The sequence below is a fragment of the Amphiprion ocellaris genome, chromosome 6 (genome assembly GCF_022539595.1).
Source record: "Amphiprion ocellaris isolate individual 3 ecotype Okinawa chromosome 6, ASM2253959v1, whole genome shotgun sequence".
In the NCBI taxonomy this organism is placed as follows: domain Eukaryota; kingdom Metazoa; phylum Chordata; class Actinopteri; family Pomacentridae; genus Amphiprion; species Amphiprion ocellaris.
The window spans coordinates 9850221-9872001 of NC_072771.1; the positions used below are offsets into that span (position 1 = coordinate 9850221).

Genomic DNA, 21781 nt, shown 5'->3' on the forward strand with positions numbered 1-21781 from the left:
CTACCACATTGAATGTATTTGTTAATTGTCTTTTGTAAAATAAAGTTCTGTCATTCCACACATGAAAGAAGTACAGAACATATAATACTGAGCAGCTAAGAAGCTGTAAAAAAGTGAAGATGCTAATGTGATGAAATCAATCCTGGCTGTTCTTTAGTTAAGGGGGTTAGTCTGGATTAGTTATATAAAGCAAGTGGACTGGATTGGTGGCCTAAACTGAGCATGCGCAGAGCGCCGCACCTCCCAGCATAATAAACTGAGTCGTTTACGAAATTTAAAGTGAACACTGAGTTGTAAGGAAAAAAGAAAGCGTCCCGTGAAGAGTGAAGGTGAGTTGGTGTGTTTCTGACTCGGCTGTGTGTGCGTGGTGTGTGTGTTTGAGTGTTTGTGTGACTTTCTGGGATTATCTCGGAGCGTTTATGGAATTAGGAGGCAGAAACGAGGACGGCCGCAGCATCTGCTGTAGTGGAAAGTGAGCGCGCAGTAAACATGCCGTGTGGTTCGTACATCCAGTGTTCATGGCCTCATTGTGAGCACAGACAACACTGGAACTCACTGCTGGTTCGCTGCAGGCGGTGAGCTGCACGCAGTTTTGTAGTTCTTGTCGAGAACAAAATGTTCAACATTCAGCAGAATGTCCGAACATGGAACTTCTGCTGGATTGCATTTCCTAAACGTGCGCTGTACCATCCGTCAGCTGTAGATAAAAACACTTTTATTTCATCTTTCAGTTATACTGCTGAGAAAGTTTTTTTCAGTACTCTTTTTTATTTCTGAATTGTGTCACAGACTATGAGGACAGACTTCTTGAATTCATTTACTACTGTATTATTCACTGTTGACATAGAAAAATAAATTTAATACACACGCAAATACACAGACACAGCCTCCCACCCCCACCCCTGACTTTGGTACACTTTGTTCCTTTCATTTGTTTGGGACAGTGAAACTAATTTTCTTGCCCTTCACAGATAAATAATGTTTCTGTCCAGACTTTTTTGTTGGTTTTTTGCACATGATAGACTGCAAAAAAAAAAATAAAAACGAAACAATCAGCTGCCTGCAGGCACCATGGTCCTATTATCACACTTGAACTTGTTTTTGGCTCTTATCCAGGTTGTTTTCACCTGACAAGATCCTCGTTTGTGTTGTGTCTTCTCTCAGATGTACGCTACCAGACAAAAGTTTGGACACACCTTCTCACTCAATGCTTTTTATTTATTTACATTTTTTTCTATATTGCAGATTAATATTGAAGATTAACAATTTTTTGTTTATAGCATAATTCCATGTGTATTCTTTTATAGTTTTGATGTCTTCAGTATTAACCTACAATGTACAAAATAATTAAATAGAAAACATTGAATGAGAAGGTGTGTCCAAACTTTTGACTGGTAGTGCATGTCGCTTGAGATAAAAGCGTCTGCTAAATGAAATTGTAGAATTGTAGAAGTGTTAATGAAATAAAGCACTCAGTGTAGACTACAACCTACTTTCTACATGGCTCATGTAGTGGGAACAACATGTACCAAATGTCATGGGGCTGCTGCCAGGGGCAGAGCCACGGGGTGGCCCAGGACCACTGAATGAAGTGACCCCCCGTCTCTGCACACAGTCTGCAGTGAGCCTGTTTGAGGGCTGCACACATCCTCTTAAACCTGATTTTAATCCAGTCCAGTTACTGCTATTTTTGACAAAGATTTTTAGTGGAACCATTTCTCTGTGGCTGTTTGCATACTAGTCTTGCATAGTTAGAACATACTGCAGAATAGAATTGTCTAGTTGCCCATCATTATCATGGGCATTCTTTTTAGGGATAAAACACTCTGGCTTGTATTTATTTCTTTAAACCACAATCTTATTTGTTTGGAGTTAGGGTTGCTCACTGCACAGTCCAAATCTTCAGCAAACCCTGGAAGTTTCAAGTTGTTGTCAACCAAAGTAAAGGGATTGCACAAAGAGTACAAAAATGCATCTGCTGGTTAAATGTAAATAAATAATGTTTTTGTACAGGTTTTAATTAGGGCTGGGACTTTAACACGTTAATTATGATTAATTAATTACAGGAAAAATAACGTGGTAAAAAATAACGCATTTAATCGCACCTTTCTCAGTTCCCTTATTTCTGGCGAACCTAAAATCTGTTTGCCAGCCGTGATAACAGTGAATCAGTGCAGAAATGCCGCAACAACATGGCGCCTCGGTCGCAAACTTTTATTACAAAAACTGTTCAGCAAAAAGTATTTCTGAAAGCATTTTAGGCGAGAAACAAGCTGCTGAATCTGTCCTTGTAGTTCAACGACGAGTAGTTCAGATGTTGAACGAAAGTTTTGCGACGCGTCGGACCTCGCGCTGCATTTGCATAAATGAATCTGATTTATGCAAATGAGCTCCAGGGCGATGCATCATACATTAGCTACAACATTCCTGGTACTGGCAAACAGTGTAGCCATCCCACAATAGACCACTTTTCAAGACATTGAAAGTGCTTGAGATTACAAAAAGTCTTAAAAGGTCAAATACAATCACTATAATTGCACTTTGAGTTCGCAGTAATCTGTGAATGTAGTAGACAGATGAAAAATGCAGATAAATATAAATGAAATATAAACATTTGTGTTGTGTTCACGTATGTCCATTCATCAATTCAGTCATCAACCAAAATTTATTTGAACTGAAAAACTTTGTTTATTGTGTTAAATCTTGCTATTTGGCAAAAATGCAATTAATTGTGATTAATTAATTACAAAGCCTGTAATTAATTTGATTTTTTTTAAAAATTACATCCCACCACTAGCTGTAATTAAAGTGTGTGTGATTAACATTTAGCTGCAGAGTCTCTTGTAATTCTGAACTTTAGTAACTATTCCAGATTTTATATATCAGTTGAGTGCTACATAAAAAACCCTGTTCTAGTGAGTGTGAGTGGTCATGTGCTTCTACATGGCAGTCTCACCTGAATAAGCAAATGATTAGAGTGAATGACCCCGCAAAAAAAGAATATTTGCCGTACAGAGGTTTGCTGAAGAAAAAACAAAAACAACGTTAAGTCAATGTGCCACCCCAGTGTGAAGCCAACCATGTCTATTAAAACTGTGTGGGTCCACCACTCGCTGCCGTCCACATGCTGCATATATCTTATATCTGTTTGTTGGTAACCTGTGCTGGTTTTGTCCCTCTCTGCATAGCTTGCAAGAAAATTTCAAACTGTCCACCCTTGTTTTCTCATAGCTTTGAAATCACATTATTGGCTAACAAAAAGTTGCATGGACTTGTTCGTTTACAACATTTCATTCCAGGCATTGAGAGAGTCTGGAACTCTACTCCCTGCCCCAAGGGAGACCTGGGTCTGCCTTTCTACAGCACAGTTAGCTGCCAGTGTTGGCTTTTTTATTTTTTATTTTTTGGTTTCTTTTTGGTCTTTTTGCTTAGCTGGTAACAGTCTGTCTCAGAAATAGTTAGATGCCCGTCATGGGAAGAGATGGGGTGGTGGAAGGTAAAACTTTATTTTTGATGTCTTGTTCAGGGTTGCTTGCTCCCAAATGGAAGATACATTTATACAAGACTACAAAAATGCACAAAACAGCTGCATAGCACAAATATAGGTAAGTTATGTTTAAAATCCGAAAGGTTATGAATAATGTTTTGATGGATTGATACAGCTTCTTTTTAAACAAGGCAATGATTTGTTGCTTTGCACAAACTTTCCAAGAAATCTGTGCAAGGAACATGCACATGAACATCACTGGATCATCAACTAAAGCAATAATGAATCATCTGAACTGTGAGCAGCTTGTACCAAGCAGTTTGTTACATTTGAGTCTGAGTCTGAGAGTATTTAATAACAGAGAACACTGGGTTAACAGGGAAACACCCTCTTAACGTTGTTGACGAGAACATGCCTTTCAGGTTGTTTTGAAATTGCTGGCATACGTGTGAAGACTCTCTTCTCAGAAACTGGCCTTACAGGAAGCTCACGCTAAACCATCAAATCTACTGCGCTGATTACCAGATGTGTGCAGGAACTAAAGGTTAAGGCTAAAAGTTTGTATTTCAGCTTAAACTGAAATATAGTGGAGTTTGCCCTTATGTAATACATTTCTATAAAAACTCAATGTTTGGCTCACAATAATGAACATCAGTCCAATACTCTCACACCAGACTAATAGGTAAAATGGTAAATGGTCTGCACTTATGGTATAACTAATGTTAGTTAGTCTGGGCTTACACTACATGAGGTTTAACACACTTTAAAGTTGGGTTGCACTACATGTATCTCAGCCATGTTTACACTAGACAACTGAAAAACAATGGAGCATCACATACTAGAGGATACTGTGGCAGAGGGAGCATTCAGGAAGCATTGCACCGTGTGATTTCCTCTATTCATTTTTTAAAATCTGTCTAAACAATAATTCTGGTAATGAAGATCTTTTCCTGTGTTTCATTTATTGTATGTGATTTTTAAACCAAATCTATTTGTAGTGCTTAGCTGTCTGTTAATTTGAACTTGCTGTAGTTGTAGTTCTAATTGTTGCCTGGTTTCAGATCATCTTTGTCTTCCTGATGTTCCTCCTCAGTCACAGGTATCTTGATGATGATATTAGTGACTGATTAGGGATGTGAATGATGCTTCTTCTCACTGGTGTATGTCCTGTGTTGTACAGAGATGAAGTTTCCTGTGGATCTCCTGGCTGATGTTAGCCTGGCAGAGCTAGAGCGGTCAGCCCACAACTACATGAACAACCTCCTGTATAGCAATCCTGATTCTCCTGAACATCTGACCACTTCTGCTTCCACCAAGGTAAAACACAACACAGGCTGGACATCTGTAGTGACCAGTGTGCTGTCTTTAAGCTATCAATAAGTTCACAAGCATCAGCAAGAGCAGTATTAGGGTCTTAGTGTCTGACACTTGCTGCCAGAATTACTGATAGACTCGAAGTAGAGCATCAACCAGAGCTCAAAAGTAGACAGAGTTGACATTACTGGGAAAATTAGACTATTTTATTGAGTTTGTGGATATACTTAATCGTGGAATAAGACACTGGTTGGATGACTTACTTACTCATCAATCAGTATGCTGTTATAGCTTTTGGAGCAGCATGCATCTACTGTTTATCTATATAGTGGCTGCTTTTAAAGACCAAGCATGTTTGCAGTGGTGGATTAGCTGGTTTGCAACTATTACAGATCTTCTCACGATCTGTCCTTGTGCACTGTTCCCAGGCTTGATGGCTGACATCTTCCATTTTTAAAAGAATTCTCTTGACATGGATCAGGAAAAGTAGAGAGTTTCACTGCTAAAAGAAATGCAGCTGTACCAGTATAACAGTTCACTGTTAGTCCAGTTTCTGTGGTTTGATGGTTACTGAGAGGCCTATTTTGAATTTTTTAAACTGTAACCTTAGAAGTTAAACTGTTTTATTAGAACTGCCACTTTTGTTAAATCAGTGAAGATGTGTTTGGTTATATTTTAAATGCAGGCTATCTCCTTAATTGACAACTCTACATGTTTGTTCAAAAGCCCTTTCAAATTGACAAGTAGGGAGGTGGTTTGAAAACGTGGTACCACAAGGGTTTGTGTTCACTGATTTGTCATAGGCTCTGCAAATTAACCCAACTTGTCCTACAGACTTCACACTTTCTCATTCACTTTATAGTTGATTGCTCACTGATTAGATAAAATAGGTGTATGTCCACATCACTTAATGCTCATGGCCTCGAGACACTACTAAAAACCAAAATCAATTCTGTGTGTATCTGCAGCGGGACTCCTGCCGCTCTGACCCTGAAACAAGCATAAACTCAGCTTTATTCTCCATCTCTTGGGTCTTTGATTTAGAAGCTCATATTTAGAAGCTCATAGTAAAGCAACTGAAAATATAAATCAAACCCATAGAGCAGGTTAGACCTTTTTCTGTTGAGACAGCTGTTCTAAAGAAGGATGTCACAATACCAGAAATTTAGTAGATGCCACTGAATTTCCATGACTCTTGACACCAAATTCAACACAAAAGTAATAAATCAATACAATTAATGCATTTCAAAATAAAATTTACTTCATAACAAACATACAGAATACCTAACTGTCACAAACGAACACACATTATATTTTGACAGACTGTGAACAGTAATGACGCATCCAGCTCAAATGATCAAGTATAACTAAAGGAATTGCTACAACTAAATCAGGACCTTTGGGGGAAATGGACTATATCTACATTTGGAAAGGCCTCTCTTTATCAAGCAGGAACCAACACAGCGGAAAATGAAGTCAACATGGACATAGCAAAAATGACAGTTCTTGGATGTCTACAAGTAGTTAAATGAGTCAATTACCATACACCTCAGTGTTACAATTGTCAGCTTAACAGTCAAACAAAACCTGTTTACAACCAGTTTTGGTCCATCTAGCTATTTTCACTACTCATGACAACTGTTAGTGATGTAGTAGTGGTCAGTAATCCGAATGAAGGAATATAGTATGTCATAAGACTTGATCCACACTCCAATTCAGCAGGTGCAACTGCTGCAATTCACAAACAGCAATGGTAATATTTCAGCATATGTGCAGTTTAATAACATGTCGTTAGAAACCACTTTGCTCACTTTTTTTTCTCCAATATTTTTTATTGCTTTTCAACTTTTATAATGAACGGTGAACAAGACCAGACAATTGATACTATACATAAAGAACACAGATCATAACACAAATACCCATACACACCCATTCACACCTGGTAGACCTGCACCAAATTACACCTATACACACATATATGCACACATACGCAGCCAAGTAACATGTACTTGACAGTAATAATTATAGAAAATAAAGATTTAATAGTTTGAATGTCATGTTCCTATTTTCCAGATACTATATTTTGCTCACTTTTAATTCTGTGTTCTGGATGTCTGACGTCGAGTTCCATTGATCCAAATTCTCTGTGTCAGCTTTTGCATTCTGGTTTTTGTTCATCTACAACTTGTTCCGTATCATTTGACTCAAACACTAAATGTGTCCTTCATGGGCTTTTTTTTCAAGTTGCAGAAAACATGTTGTTGCACCTGTACTTCCTGTGGCCATTCTGTTTGTTATTGTTATTGTCTGGTATCTCTGGAACCTTTGACATCATGTTACTTTCAGTTCTAGGGAAAAACAAAAACCGTAACATTTTCAAAGTTTTGGCAATGGTTTGGTACTGCAGTATCAGTTCTCGGGACATCCCCTTTTCAGAAAAAGAGTTTCTGTTAATTTTCAGTCTTGATATATCATTGAAGCTATGCATTTAGTGTGGTGTAGAGGAGAGACTTATGATTTTGTGTACTGATTTATCTGTCTGTCTTCAGGTCATCATTGACATTTCCAGCGTAGGCTTCATCCCTCTGTATGGATCCGATGATACGTGGAAGATCCTGGCCCTCTTTTCACCCAGTGACCCATTCATTGCAGTGGGTCTGTACCTGTTAGACCGCTGGTGGGCAGTGGAAGATATTCTCAAGACAGCAGACCCTGCTAGAGATGGAGTTTTGGAGGTATGATAAGATGTTTAACTGCTTAATAAAGCCTGAACACAGTCAGAAACACCTGACAGTGTAGTGCAATACAATACAGCAGCATGAACAGAACTTTGGTAGTTGGTACCAATGCCATTGAAATTCCAAGGATAAATGAATAAATGAAAAAATTTAATGATTGTAGTCCAGCATCAGTTTTTTAATCTAAAATAGCTGCTGTACATGCACTGTGGTAACACATGCACACAGACATTACATTTTGACAGACTAAAGTCTGCTAACAATATGAGCAGCACCCTGCTTACTTATGAACTATTGTTACATTAAAGTAGCTTTTGTAAACATTATGTGCAAACAATGGCATCTGGTACAAAAGTTGCTATGATGCAGATTGCAAACAATAATGTTAGCCTTTCATGATATGGATATTTTTATGACATGTTAATGTAAAATTTGCTAAAACCCACTGACCTTGTTTCCTTTGACATGATATATTGGAAGTGTTCTTGTTTGGTTGTCAAAAATGTGTTCTTGATCATCTCACTCAATCGCAAATATCCTCATACACATATCTTGGAGTTTCAGCTGACCTATTACTGTACCTGACTTTCTGCTGCCATTCCACATGTTGTCACTGTGACACATCGTCATCTCAACTGTGGTACCGTAGAAAAAGAACTTTTGCCATGCTCTCAGAATTTTGGTATCACCTTGATACCAAAGTAGGGCTTCTTGTGATATTCCTTCTCTCAGTGTACAGATACACTTCAGGCAGATGTTATTAGGACAAACCATTGAGTGTGTTGCGCCCTCCACCTCTGACGCCAGACAGTGGCAGGTTCCCTTCCCTTCCCCCTGCCTTCCTCCTCTCTCCAGGTGGGTGTGAGCGTGGTGTGTGGCAGCGCGGTCAGGTGCTGCCAATTCCAATCACCTCAAGAGGCATGTGAGCAGGTGGGAGCTACCTCATCAACCATCTTCTTCTCCGTAAAGCCAGCCTCAGATCGCTACTCTACGTTGGCCCATCAAACAGCCTCATTTTGGTCTCCCCGTCAGTTCGTTGACTCTCGCCAGGCTTCATCTGCACTCTTCCTCACCTGCATGGATTGTTACGATCCTTCTGTGGATTCATCGCTGCACTCGCTCGTCAGTCTGGACCACTCCTTCCCTGTCACGCCAAGCTCCATCACATGCAGCACATGCCTCTCAGCTATCAGCCTCCATGTCACATGCCACCTCAGCCTGCCACATCCTACCCAGCTCCATTCCCCGTCTGGTATCAGCTAAGTTCCCCACTCGTTTTCTGAGCCAGCTGCTGTCTAGTGTTAATCTTGTTTTGAGAGTAGTTTGGGTTTTTCTTTCCAGCCGTTTTGTCAGCAGTAGTATATTTGTTATTTGTATTGCTTTGCAACGATTTTCCCGGCTTGGTGGTACTGAGTTCGGGTTAGTTCATTCATTTTTGTCCTGTTCTTGACTAGAACTTAGTTTGTAGTATCCCACCAGTCCCACAGGGGGCTCAGTTAGCTTTGTACAGTTCAGCTCTGCAGTTTCAGTTCTGTTTCCCGTTGTAGTTCTTTGATACCTGGTAAATAAAAGCTGTATTTTTACACCGTGCCTGTCTGCTGTGTCTCCATTGCTCTGCACTTGAGTCTCTGATCTCGGCCTTGCAACAGATTGTAAAGATGGGTGTCATGACGGCTCATTTCAAAACCATTTCTCCACTATTGCACATATTGACTGCGCTGTCACTGCTCATTTCTGAAATATTTCGAATTATGTTGGTACAGTTGGAGGGAGAGTGATGTGCATTCCATCATTACATGCAGTCTATGGAATATACCTTAAGTGACCAAATTTGAACATATGTTCTGTTATGTTGAGGATAACATTTCTATGTTTTCTGTGTGCGTGTTCCTTAGGTGGAGACAGTCGGGGACAGAATAGTTTTATACATCCTTAATCGTGTCATCTATAGAGGCAAGGAGATGACCTCTGATGAGCTTCCCTTCCTCTGTCATGGGAAAAAAGATTATGCAAAAATTGTCTGGAATAATGGAGAGGCAGTTGGCTTCTATTCAGTCAAACCCTCAGGTAATGCAGCTTTATCTTGCATAGATGTATAGTTCCTTAGCTGTTCATCTGCTTTCATTTTGTATCTGTTATGAAGAACATTTTAGAGAATTTTCTCTAAAAGTTTAAAATTTGTAGTTTGAATTTTTATGTCTGTGCAAGACTTGAGCCCTGTACTATGAAAAGGATTTGGTGTTATCAAGTTACCTCCATGTTTGATCCTGAGTTTTCCCGTCTAACCTATTTGTACTGTCTATGGTCTTATAGGAAAGAACACTGTTTCAAAAAATGACTCAATCAGATCTCATTAGAGACCTTCTCACTATCCATGTACTGAACTCCACGGGATCGACGGTACAAATGGCATTGCCATTTTCCAAGATTGATTGTTCACTAGGTGGTGCTTTTACACATCTTTTATCTTGAACATAACCTATTCCAAAGCAGGTGATATTCGAAGTGTGTAGCATAGCTTAACATCGTGATGTACCACAGTAAGAAGTGAACCACCATCGCACCCCCAAAAACCCAGAGTTAAATCTGGAGTTACCTCGCTAACCCCAGAGCCTGCTTCATAGTACAGGCTTCAGGTTTCGTTTGTATACTAAGCTTTGAGTTCATTCCTTTCTGACTTGGTCTTCATGTGTGTGCTCTCTTTTTTTTTCTCTTAAGGGACCATATGTAATTCTTTCTCAGTCAGAACCTACCAGCTCTCTGTGATGGACTCCATATTTGTTAGAAAATGTCAACGTCGTAAAGGCTTTGGTCTTCAGATGCTGGTGGACTTTGTGCTAAGTTTTAAAGAGGAGTCTTTGGGGTTGAGGTACCCCGTCACAAAATCAATGTATAAAGGTACACAAGTCCACACTGCAGTGGGTACACCTTACTGACACTTGCTCTATGCTTCTACTTTCCCCGCTGATTAAACCAAAAGCTTTAAGTTCCCCACGCTCCTCTTTGTTCTTAGTGTGTGAGAAGTACCTGTGTCAGTACCCAGGAGATGCAGACCTTCTGTGGGAGGTGGAGAGCATCGGTGGGCCCAAACAGAGGACCAACATTGCCAGGAAGATCATGGCCATAGATATTAGTGGTAAGAAGGAATAACAACTGCATTATAGTGTGAGACAGTAAATTTGCTGGGACAGTGCAATTTAAAAGATTTATAGATTGTATTTTAAATCATATTGAAATTATCAAATGTGGTTATCATGTAGATTATGCATTGTAAAAAGACTGAACAATCTTTATATGTGTGTACTTATGTAAACATTCTAATTTTGTCTGTTTCTCCCCAGTATCTAAGAGTCTCTCTTTCTCAGAGGAATCACTTTTGACTCCTGATGTGGCTGAAAAGGTGTTGAAAGAGACAACTGCTGTGGAATGCTCAGTTGAAACTATGGTACAAGTAACTATTTCTTCCAGACTGAGAAACATTTATTAATGAAACACATCATTTCTACATGTTAAGAATAATCCCTGTGATTTTCATTTGTAGGAGGAAGTGACTGTACTGAGAGCTACCAAAGGTTAGCATGCTGTCATGTTGTGTCCACACTGTAAACTTCCCCCATAGATTAGATATTAATATATGGATCATTTAGCATAATAATGAGTATTCTGACAATTTTCATTTTCATTTCAGAGATCGACGATGTTCCTGTTGTCAGTCAGCGTAGGAGCAGTCATACAAAACAAAGGATAACTGGAGAAAAGATGAAAGAGGACAAGTCAGAAAAAACTATCAGGTCTGTATAAATTGAATTGTCACTCCGAGCTAGACTAGAAAGTAGTATCAGTAGAATAGTATATTAATAAATATATATACCATTTTGCTCTGGGTTCCTCCATCATTAAATGTAGCAAATGAAGGGCGCTGTTCTTTGTTTTCTATTGTAGTTATAAAAGCAAAATGCTGAATACATGTACGAGAAACACTGTCTGCATCTGAGTATTCACCAACATGAGCATTTAGATTTTTAGGTGATTTTTTGTGTTCAAATTCACATCCTTTCTTCTCAGTTGAATTTCCGTTCAGTATTTATTGCAGCAAGGTGGGGCACATATCATATTAAACATTTCCTGAATTACTCATAAACCTGTCATTGCATGTATATGTTTATTTTTATGTAAAAAAAAAATCACTGCATCTTAAAGTCACATGATATAAAAGAAGAAACGGAGGTTTGTAGCTAAATTATGCTTGTTCCATTTGTATTTACCAAAGTAATAAGGCTATATTTAGTATTTTTTTCACTAATTTCCCAGTCTTGTTTCTCAGTTGGATGAGTCACAAAGTTTTTGTGGTTTCATTACATTACTACATGTCAAAAAAAAGCAAAAAAAAAAAACAAAAAACAGATGAACCTACCCTTTTCAATGGTAATGGCTGTGTACCAAAGAGTACTAATGGTTTGAAGTTATATCCCACTGTATAAAAAAAAAATACACATACAATAAGCTAATGATTTTACTTTTCATTGCAATAATTCAAAATTTAATTCAAAACACAAGCGCAGGTTTCCTGTGTGCAAGAAGGCAGATGTGATCCTAGGCTCTTAGGGGGCCCAAAGTTAAGGGGCCATTCTGGGGCCCCTGGTCTGGGGTGGGTAGCAGATATTGGCCCCGTTTTCCACCTCTGTAAGTAGGCCACTGTGTGTGACCATAGCAGTAAATAATTTAACGGTATTTATTTCTCTTAAGGGCCAAGCAACTATTTTAAAAGAAGATAAGCTTAAAAGTAAAGGTAATGACGTTTTCCTGAAAAAAGGCAGAGGGTTCATGGGGCCAAAAGCAAACATATTCATAATCATAAACAAGTACTGTTTGATATTCTTGATTGTAGTTAATTCATAAATGATGGCAGTAATGTCTTTTTTCTGTATTTCTTTAAGGGTTAAAAGCCGTTCATAGCTGGCAACTTTATTTTGGGCAATTGAGTTGCTTTCTTCCTATTTAAAGTTTAAAAAGTCCAAAATCCTTACACCTGCCTGAAATTAACAATGATATTTAATATCTTTTAGAATCGAGGAAATTGAGGCAGAAACCCCCAGAAAGGAGCGAGTTTCTGTCCAAAGAAAGACAGAACTGCATGATTCCCAGGAACTGGAGCAAACTGAGGTGTGTTTATATACAAATTCATGTTTGCATGTTCGTCTTTATGACCAGTACAGAAAATTTGTGATTAATTTGTTTATTTTTAGGTTTCGTTAAGTGTCTTTAAAGAAAAAGCAGGAGACGTAGTGGATACTGTACCTGAAGGAGGACCAACTATGAGGTCAAACAAACCAGCTACTGTCCTGACATCTGGAGACCTAGCAGAAGATCATGTTACATCAGCAACTATGACTGAGGAGCAACACGTAGAAGATGATGCCACACAAGATCTGATCAATAAGTCCCATGACTCTCAGATAACAGTTGAGAATGTGGCATCAGAAACTCAGGAAGCAGAGGTGTGTGAGAAGGAGGAAGAAGCAGACATTCCATTTGGAGAAGATGCTGAGGAGAATATTCTGCCCGTTGAGTTAGACGAGGAAATGAGTCGGAAAGATGAAGAAACACCAGCAAATGAGGAGCAGGTACAAGGTGGCTATGAGGAAGGAAAAACAGTTATTGAAAGCAGAGTTCTGAGAAGTGGTAAAAAGACGGTAAGAGCCACAGCGAGAATCAAAACCACAAAAAGACAAGATGGTGAGCAAGAAGAGGAGGCAGATGGAGTGAACACCAAAGGAGATAAACCAGCAGAAGATGGAGTTTTGAGGGAGGGAAGAAGGTCTGCTGCCACAACTAGGCAACAGTCAAAACAGGCACAGGAAGAGACCACTGTATCTGAAGAGATACAAGTTGACAAAACCAAAGCAGTGCTGGAGGAAGCTGAAGAAATAAAAGAAACCAGAGACAGAAAAAATGAAGACAACAATGAGGAAGAAGCTGCAGCCTGGAAAAATGAAAATCCAGAGCCAGAAGTTGAGATTGAACAAGTAGAAGTTGTGGAAGGGGTTTCCCTCAGAGAGCAAGACACAGCGGAAGAGGAACCGTCTACTGCTTCAGTAACATGTGCAGATAGAGAGGAAGTGGCCTCTATTCAGGAATGTGCTGAAGAGACACCTGATGAGGGAAAGGTTCCTAGTGAAGAAGACGCAGTGGCTGATGAAACAACAACAGTGCATCAGGCAGCAGACGAGGCAGAGGAGGAAAGTACTGCTGCTAAAGAGATACATATCGCAGAAACCAAAGACAGCATTACTGAAGAAATAGAGGAAAAGGATGGTGAGGATGATGCATCTCAGAAAGATGACACTGAAGACACACTGAATACAAATGTGGAAAACATTAGTGATGAGATCGAAGCACTGGCTGTTGAATCAAGAGTTCTTAGAGGTGGTGGGAAACTAGTTACAACCACACCAGTGAGCAAAACCACAACACGTGGTCATAAACAAAGTGCACAAGTGGAGATGCTAGTGGAGAAGAGTGCAGATACAGATGAGATGGCAGTAGAAACAAGAATTCTGAGGAAGGGAAGGAGGTCTGCTCCTGCCACAAGCAGAAGAAAATCCAAAAGAGCCCGCATACAGTGTCAGCCAGAGGAACAGAGTGATGAAGAAACTGTTTCTGCTGAAGAGATGGAAGGAGAGGAAGGTGAGGTAGGCCAGGAATCACCTGAGAAGACCGGGGAGAAAGCAGAGGAAGGAGGAAAGATAATGGAGATGGAGATTAAGCCTAGTAATGATGCAGAACAGGGAGAAGCTGAGAGTGCACCAGGAGAAGTGGAGGACTCGATATTACCCAAATCAGCCCCTGACTCAACTGTATTTTCACTTAGTGAAGAAGAGGCAGCCCCTTCAGCAGAGGAGCAACAGAATGAAGAAATGGTATGCCCTATTTCTGGCCTCCAAGGGCTAAATGTTGTTTTGGTGGACATGAAAGAAAACGTTGAAGTCCACAAAGAAACAGCAGCTACTGAGGAGGCTGTTCCTGTAGAAAAGATTGCTGATGAGGCAGAAGAGGAGCAGAGTGAGGAAACAATGAAACAGGAAAAAACAATGCCAGAGGAACAATTTCATGATGCCTCCATGGAAATAGAGAAAACTGAGATAGTGGAGGAGGAAGGGCTGGAGGAGAAAGTGGAAGACGCAGTCATAATGGAAGACACAGGGGAGGGGAGTGCTGAAGAAACAGGTGGAGAAAATAACACGAAAAGTGATGATGAGCAAAACTCCACAGTAAATGAAACTGGAACACCGAGAGGCAGAAAGAAACAAATCACGGCCCCAACAGGACATGAATCAGTCAGAGTTCTGAGGAGTGGAAGGAAGTCTGTCCTTGTCATACAAACATGTACAAGAAAAAGCACCCACAAGCAAATCCAGAAAGAAGAAAGTGAGGAAGGAGAAGAATCTCCAGCAGCTGAGGGATCAGATCCAGAGGAAGAAGAAGAGGAAGAAGCTGAACTAACTTCTGTGATTGATCAGGAGAAGGGAGAGATAATTGAAAATGATGCATCCCAACAAGAAGAAAGCCCAGCAGCAGAAATGGACATAGAGAACATGAATACTGTGGCAGAAGAAACTGTCACACAAGATGTTCCAGTGGTGGGGAAGGCTGACAGTACTGAGACAATTACAGATGAAGATGCAGAGGCCTTAGTTGGAAAGGCTGATGAGGGAATGACCTCAGATGTAGTTGAGAAGGAAGCAGCCACAGGACCAGAGACAGTGGAGGCAGAAGAGTCAACCTCTGAAGTGGAAGAAACAGCAGCTGGAGAAAATTCAGAAAACAAACTGCTGACATCAAATGATGACCATAAGGAAGAAACACCAGTTATTGAAAGCAGAGTTCTGAAAAGTGGTAAAAAGATAGTAAGAGCCACAACGAGAATCAAAACCACAAAAAGACAGGATGATGAGCAAGAAGAGGAGGCAGATGGAGTGAACACCAAAGGAGATAAACCAGCAGAAGATGGAGTTGTGAGGGAGGGAAGAAGGTCTGCTGCCACAACTAGACAACAGATGGAAGAGACCACTGTAACTGAAGAGATACAAGTTGACAAAACCAAAGCAGTGCTGGAAGAAGCTGAAGAAATAAAAGAAACCAGAGACAGAAAAAATGACGACAACAATGAGGAAGAAGCTGCAGTCCAAAAACATGAAAATCCAGAGCCAGAAGTTGAGATTGAACAAGTAGAAGCTTTGGAAGGGGTTTCCCTCAGAGAGCAAGACACAGCGGAAGAGGAACAGTCTACTGCTTCAGTAACATGTGCAGATAGAGAGGAAGTGGCCTCTATTCAGGAATGTGCTGAAGAGACACCTGACGAGGGAAAAGTTCCTAGTGAAGAAGACGCAGTGGCTGATGAAACAACAGTGCATCAGGCAGCGGACGAGGCAGAGGAGGAAAGTACTGCAGCTAAAGAGATACATATCGCAGAAACTAAAGACAGCATTACTGAAGAAATAGAGGAAAAGGATGGTGAGGATGATGCATCTCAGAAAGATGACACTGAAGACACACTGAATACAAATGTGGAAAACGTTAGTGATGAGATCGAAGCACCGGCTGTTGAATCAAGAGTTCTTAGAGGTGGTGGGAAACTAGTTACAACCACACCAGTGAGCAAAACCACAAAACGTGGTCATAAACAAAGTGCACAAGTGGAGATGCTAGTGGAGAAGAGTGCAGATACAGATGAGCTGGCGGTAGAAACAAGAATTCTGAGGAAGGGAAGGAGGTCTGCTCCTGCCACAAGCAGAAGAAAATCCAAAAGAGCCCGCATACAGTGTCAGCCAGAGGAACAGAGTGATGAAGAAACTGTTTCTGCTCAAGAGATGGAAGGAGAGGAAGGTGAGGTAGGCCAGGAATCACCTGAGAAGACCGGGGAGAAAGCAGAGGAAGGAGGAAAGATAATGGAGATGGAGATTAAGCCTAGTAATGATGCAGAGCAGAGAGAGAGTGCACCAGGAGGAGAATATGTTGTGGCTGATACAGAGCAGATGAAGGATTCCATGATAGAGGAAACAGCTGTGATTGAAGGGGACAGAGGGGACAACAGCAAGACAGATTTGGTTGAGACTGACATAATCCAGATTTCATCAGCTGAAGTAGAAGAGACGAACTCAGTTGGGGAAGAGGGAATCACAAACATAGAAAAATCTACTCCTGTGACAGAAGTGGTATCTGACACTGCCATTGCTGAAGAAGAGGCAGAGGATGAATGTGCTCATGAGGTGGCAGAGGAAGATGCTCCAGCTGCAACAACAATGTCACTGAGGAGCAAAACAAACACATCACATCCCAGACTAACACGAAGATCTAGAGGTCAGAAAACCCAAGAACCAGTTGAGACTAAGCCTCAGCAGATGGAAGAGGAAAACTTAGAGGATGTGGAAACACAAGAAGTGCCTCCAATGACTGATAATTCACCAGAACAAAGAGAGCAAAAAGAGGAACAAACAGAAGCTGAGGAAATGTCAGCTACTGGACATGAGGCAGGCGAAGATATTGCAGAGTATATAGATAAGGAAACATCAGACTCCAGAGTGGTAGAGTCATTGGGAGATGACACTCAGTCAGTGGACAAGGAGGTAGAGGAAAAAGTGGAATCTGATGAAGACAAAGACAACATGACAGATGATTTTTCTGACAATCAACATATAAAGAAACTAAAGGATGGCAGTGAAGAAGAAAACCTAGAAAATGCCGTGAAAGCTGGTCAAATGGGGAGCATCCTCAATTCAACATTAGACATAGATGAGGAGGTAGAGACACAAAGTGTAACTCAAAAACAGGAGAATGATGAGCAAAATATGTCAGAGGAGGAAATGGAGTCTATATTGATTGGAAAGCGAGTTTTAAGATCGAGGATAGTTCCCTCAGTAATAATTACACCCCAGTCTAAATCCAGACGCCGTAGTACTAAAGTTCAAATAGCAGAGGAGTCTTCGTCTGATGAAGAAACAAGCCCTCAATCATCTAAGAGGAGAAGTCTCCGCAAAAGAAAAAGTACTGATGTAACACCAGCTCATAAATTTAAGCGATCCAGCAGAGTTCAGGAAGTTCTACAATAAAATCGAAGTAGTGTGCAATTTTGCAACAATGCCTTTCTTAGTCTGGTATAAGCACTAGCTTATGGTGGCTAACACTGGCTGTTGCAAACTTTCAATACTGTAGATATTACTTTGTTTTTGGTATTAGATTATATTAGATGTCAGGACTCTTTGCTACATCTATTCTTGTCACACAATATCATAATAATGCCAGTCATTAACAGTAAATGTTAATGACTGGGATTATTATCCTTGTAATATAGTCACCCTCCCCTTGTGATGTAGTCTTGTTTTAAAGCCACTTTGTATGAAAACCTGGTGTTATACTTTGGCCTTTCTACAACCTTCACCATGGACTTGACTGAGGGTCAGAACGTGTTGCTCCTGCACACACAACAACATGCAGTAGGCATATTCACTCCCAAGTAGAAGCTCACAGTTCTCAGCAATGTAACTCAGTTATGAATTACTGCATCGAGAATCAGCCCAATGCAGGAGAATCAGAGGCAGTTATGGGTGACACCAAGAAAGAGTTTGTACAGGAAAGATAATCCATGTCCATTTTGTGGGCATACTTGCTTAGTAAACACATTACAAAACAGAACGAAGCTCAATGCAAGTACTGCAAGGAAAAAGCAGGAAGCTACAGTCTAAAATATTTAAATTTCTTGTCATGAACCACCTCTTCTTTTCCTTTCGGCGTTTGCCTTCAGGGGTCGCCACAGCAAATCATCTACTTCCATCTAACCCTATCCTCTGCATCTTTCTATCTCACACCAGCTAACTTCATGTCCTCTTTCATGACATCCTTAAAGCTCCTCCTTGGTCTTCATCTTGTCATGAAGTAACAAGAGGTGTGAAATAGTCTTGTGGTTTGATTGATTTTATTTCTGTAAATGCTGAACAGGGGTCTGAGTCAGTGTACATTGTAAAAATATTGGTTTGAATGATACACATTTTGACCTTTATTACATTGGTGAACTGCAGTATAGATTTTTTTGTAAAAAGAACCAAAAGAATGAAAAGCTATGCTGAAAACACAGGTCTAAATCCACAGCTTTCTGTTTATTGTCTAGTGTGAATAATTTTTAAAAAGTCTAATTTGAAGATTGGAGATTGAAGATTGATTTTGCCCACAAGTGCATTAACTGAAATAACTGTTACATCATCGCTAGTGCTGTGCATGAAACAGTTAAGTGTGTTCTGGAGTTTGAGCTGATTTCACCTAGTCCTAGTATAAACTAACACATGACCTGGAAGCTATCAGCCCATGAATCAGCTCACATCATCAGCTCACATCATTGCCATACATATGGGAAAGTAGTGACCTCCTCCAGAGTTTAACTCCAATGACGTCAGCCACCTTATTATCTGAACAAGTGCATCTAAAATCGCTGGAGGAGATTTTAGATGCACTTTTAGAGCTCTCAAACACCTGGTAAATGTATTTTTAACTCAAACTAAAATCATTTTTATCAGCCAAACTAAGTAGTTTTGGTGCCTAAACATATATAAACATTAAGTGAAAAATAGCAAATGAATGCAAAAGTCAAAAGGATGTTTAAGTCAAAAAATTAAACAATAATTCTGGTTTGAAATGGGACTCAATTTCAAGTCTCCTGAATGAAAGTCCATTGATTTATGCTTCCTCCATCTCCTCCAGTCGCCAAATGCGGTCCTTTGTTCCTCTTAATGAGTGCTAAATCGCGGCTACACCACCATCAGACGGTGTGATAACTGCCTACTAGGACATGGAGGAGGTTAGCTGCCTCTATATATGAGAATGATGATAACTGTTGAATGGCATGATCAGTGAATTGAGTATAACTAACTGCTGCGTCATTGTCCCTATTCAGAGTATGAATAGAAGTGTGCAAAAAATCCAATTTCATCATTTCAGTGAGATTAAAGTCATTTACTATGAGCACTCCACAGCCCATCACGGTAGGAATGAAGATGCTTCAGCAAAAAATACATTGTTTTTCACTAAAAAAAGAGACTGAACTGGCGCAATTTAATGCCATTTGGGAATACACTCCTTTCACCTACCGATCACAAACACATTCCTTGTTTTCTCACACACCATCAAGACAGGAGGACAAAATGATTGCTTTGGTAATAACTTTCCAGAATTGTAAAATCCATGATTAGAAATTATGTGTCATGTTTTATCTGATAATCCTAAATTGGCTTAGCCTTCTTTCGAAATGTACTCAGATATCCATTAGAAGTTTAAAGTCATTGTATTTTTAACCCACATATTTGTGCAGTTATGGTTCTCTGCTGTTATAAAGTCTACCTGAGTCAAAGGAACATGTTTTAGGGCTGGACATCCATTCATCTAAGATCCATCTGCAACTGCATACTTACTAAGGATTTTTGGAAAATGTTTATACCTCTCTGTATTTGAATTTCAACTGTATTTGTGTTTTAAAACATAAATTTGATTAATCGCTGACTGAGCTTTGTGTTGTACTGTGTTCTACAGTCAAATGCATGTAGAGGTGAAAAAAACTGAATGGGACCACATTGGATTTCTTCTGTTGATTTCTTTCTTAAAAAGTCATAATTCACACTTTAATAATCATTCTTACAAATGGTAAATTAATATTTTATAATATAAATATTGTCTTATAGTTCTTTAAAATATATATACTTTCCATGGTTCCCGATGTGACATTTTTTAAAATATTTTTTTGTTAGAGAAATCAGACCAAACATATATTTTATTGGGATGTATTGTACCTGGAACACTATTATATATTTTGGTATTTTTTTTTTACTCGGACATACAAATACAAGTGATGTGAGATAACACGCTTTTATCTTTTTTAAAACTGTGAAATGTTCAAACTGAATTTTAATATATTAAAGAGCCACAGTAGTGTACTTTGACTTAAAAAACAAAACAAAACCAAAAAAACATGCTCTTTCTTTGCAACTATATATAGCAGAACTTATAGTCTTCTTTGTAATTTAGTACTGACTTCTCTTTTGATATACACTTACAAATTTTAACCAAGGTCTTTGGGTGTTCATGTGTATCTTGCACGTAGTGATGTCTCGTGCTACACTTTTGACTTAAGCTTCTAATAATATTCTGTAGCCAATGTCTTAATTTATGTTTATCAAAATCTTAACCCTTTTCTAATAGTGTGGTATTTTTGACAGCAATATACATTGCATCATTTATGTCAGTTTAAGTGTTGATTTCATTGCTTGTATAATGTGGAGCATAACATTAATTTAGTTACACGATAGGAAACTAGAGTCTTTCTTGAATGTATTTGTGCTTAATAGCAGTTGGTATTTAAGCCAGAAACCTTCAGCAGTCATTTAAAGTCTTGACACTTATTTTTCTTGTAACTGTGGAATATCCTATGTCTGTAAAAAAATATATTTTTGTGGCAAATAAACATTTCTGAGGATGACATTTCAACTGTTGTCTGAGGGGTGGGGACTAGAGGAATTATTTTATATATATATATATATATATATATATATATATATATATATATATATATATATATATATATATATATATATATATATATATATATATATATATATACACACACACGTATAGCATTCAAAAGTTTGGAGTCACCCAGACAATTTCACGTTTTCCATGAAAACTCGCACTTTTATTTATATGCTAACATAATTACACAGGGTTTTCTAATCATCAATGAGCCTTTCAACACCATTAGCTAACACAATGTAGCATTAGAACACAGGAGTGATGGTTGCTGGAAATGTTCATCTGTACCCCTATGGAGATATTCCATTAAAAATCAGCTGTTTCCAGCTAGAATAGACATTTACCACATTAATAATGTCTACACTGGATTTCTCGTTCATTTAATGTTATCTTCATTGAAAAAAAACTCATTTTCTTTCAAAAATAGCATTTCTAAGTGACCTCAAACTTTTGAAAGGTATATATATAATTCCCATTACAGAAACTGAATGAACTTTTGTAAAAAACAAACAAAAGTGCAATTAAATAAAGCATGGGGCAGGATTGCCTTAGGACTACCATGATGGATACAGTCCATTGGACAATCTTGTGTCACTGAGATCTTAAGATGTCAACAATAGCAATTCTGGGACTGTTATTGTGAAATACCTCAGCAGGACTATCACAGTATTGC

The 21781-nt window shown here is 39.1% G+C and overlaps 1 protein-coding gene across 3 annotated transcripts; it reads left to right on the top strand.

Moving 5' to 3' along the window:
- The first annotated feature begins 224 nt into the window (after positions 1–224).
- Positions 225–21058, top strand: LOC118471362 (retinitis pigmentosa 1-like 1 protein). Of its 3 annotated transcripts, none has more exons than XM_035955576.2 (11): positions 225–329; positions 4668–4804; positions 7351–7536; positions 9435–9606; positions 10258–10437; positions 10553–10675; positions 10881–10984; positions 11081–11111; positions 11228–11330; positions 12606–12702; positions 12786–21058. In XM_035955576.2, exons 2-11 carry the CDS (start codon positions 4670–4672, stop codon positions 17646–17648), a joined length of 5994 nt encoding a protein of 1997 aa, XP_035811469.2. In that variant the 5' UTR covers positions 225–329; positions 4668–4669; the 3' UTR covers positions 17649–21058. The 3 variants fall into 3 exon arrangements, with proteins under 3 accessions (XP_035811469.2, XP_054867301.1, XP_054867300.1); XM_055011326.1 differs by lacking the exon at positions 225–329 and adding an exon at positions 454–472; XM_055011325.1 differs by lacking the exon at positions 225–329 and adding an exon at positions 557–575.
- The last annotated feature ends 723 nt before the right edge of the window (positions 21059–21781 follow it).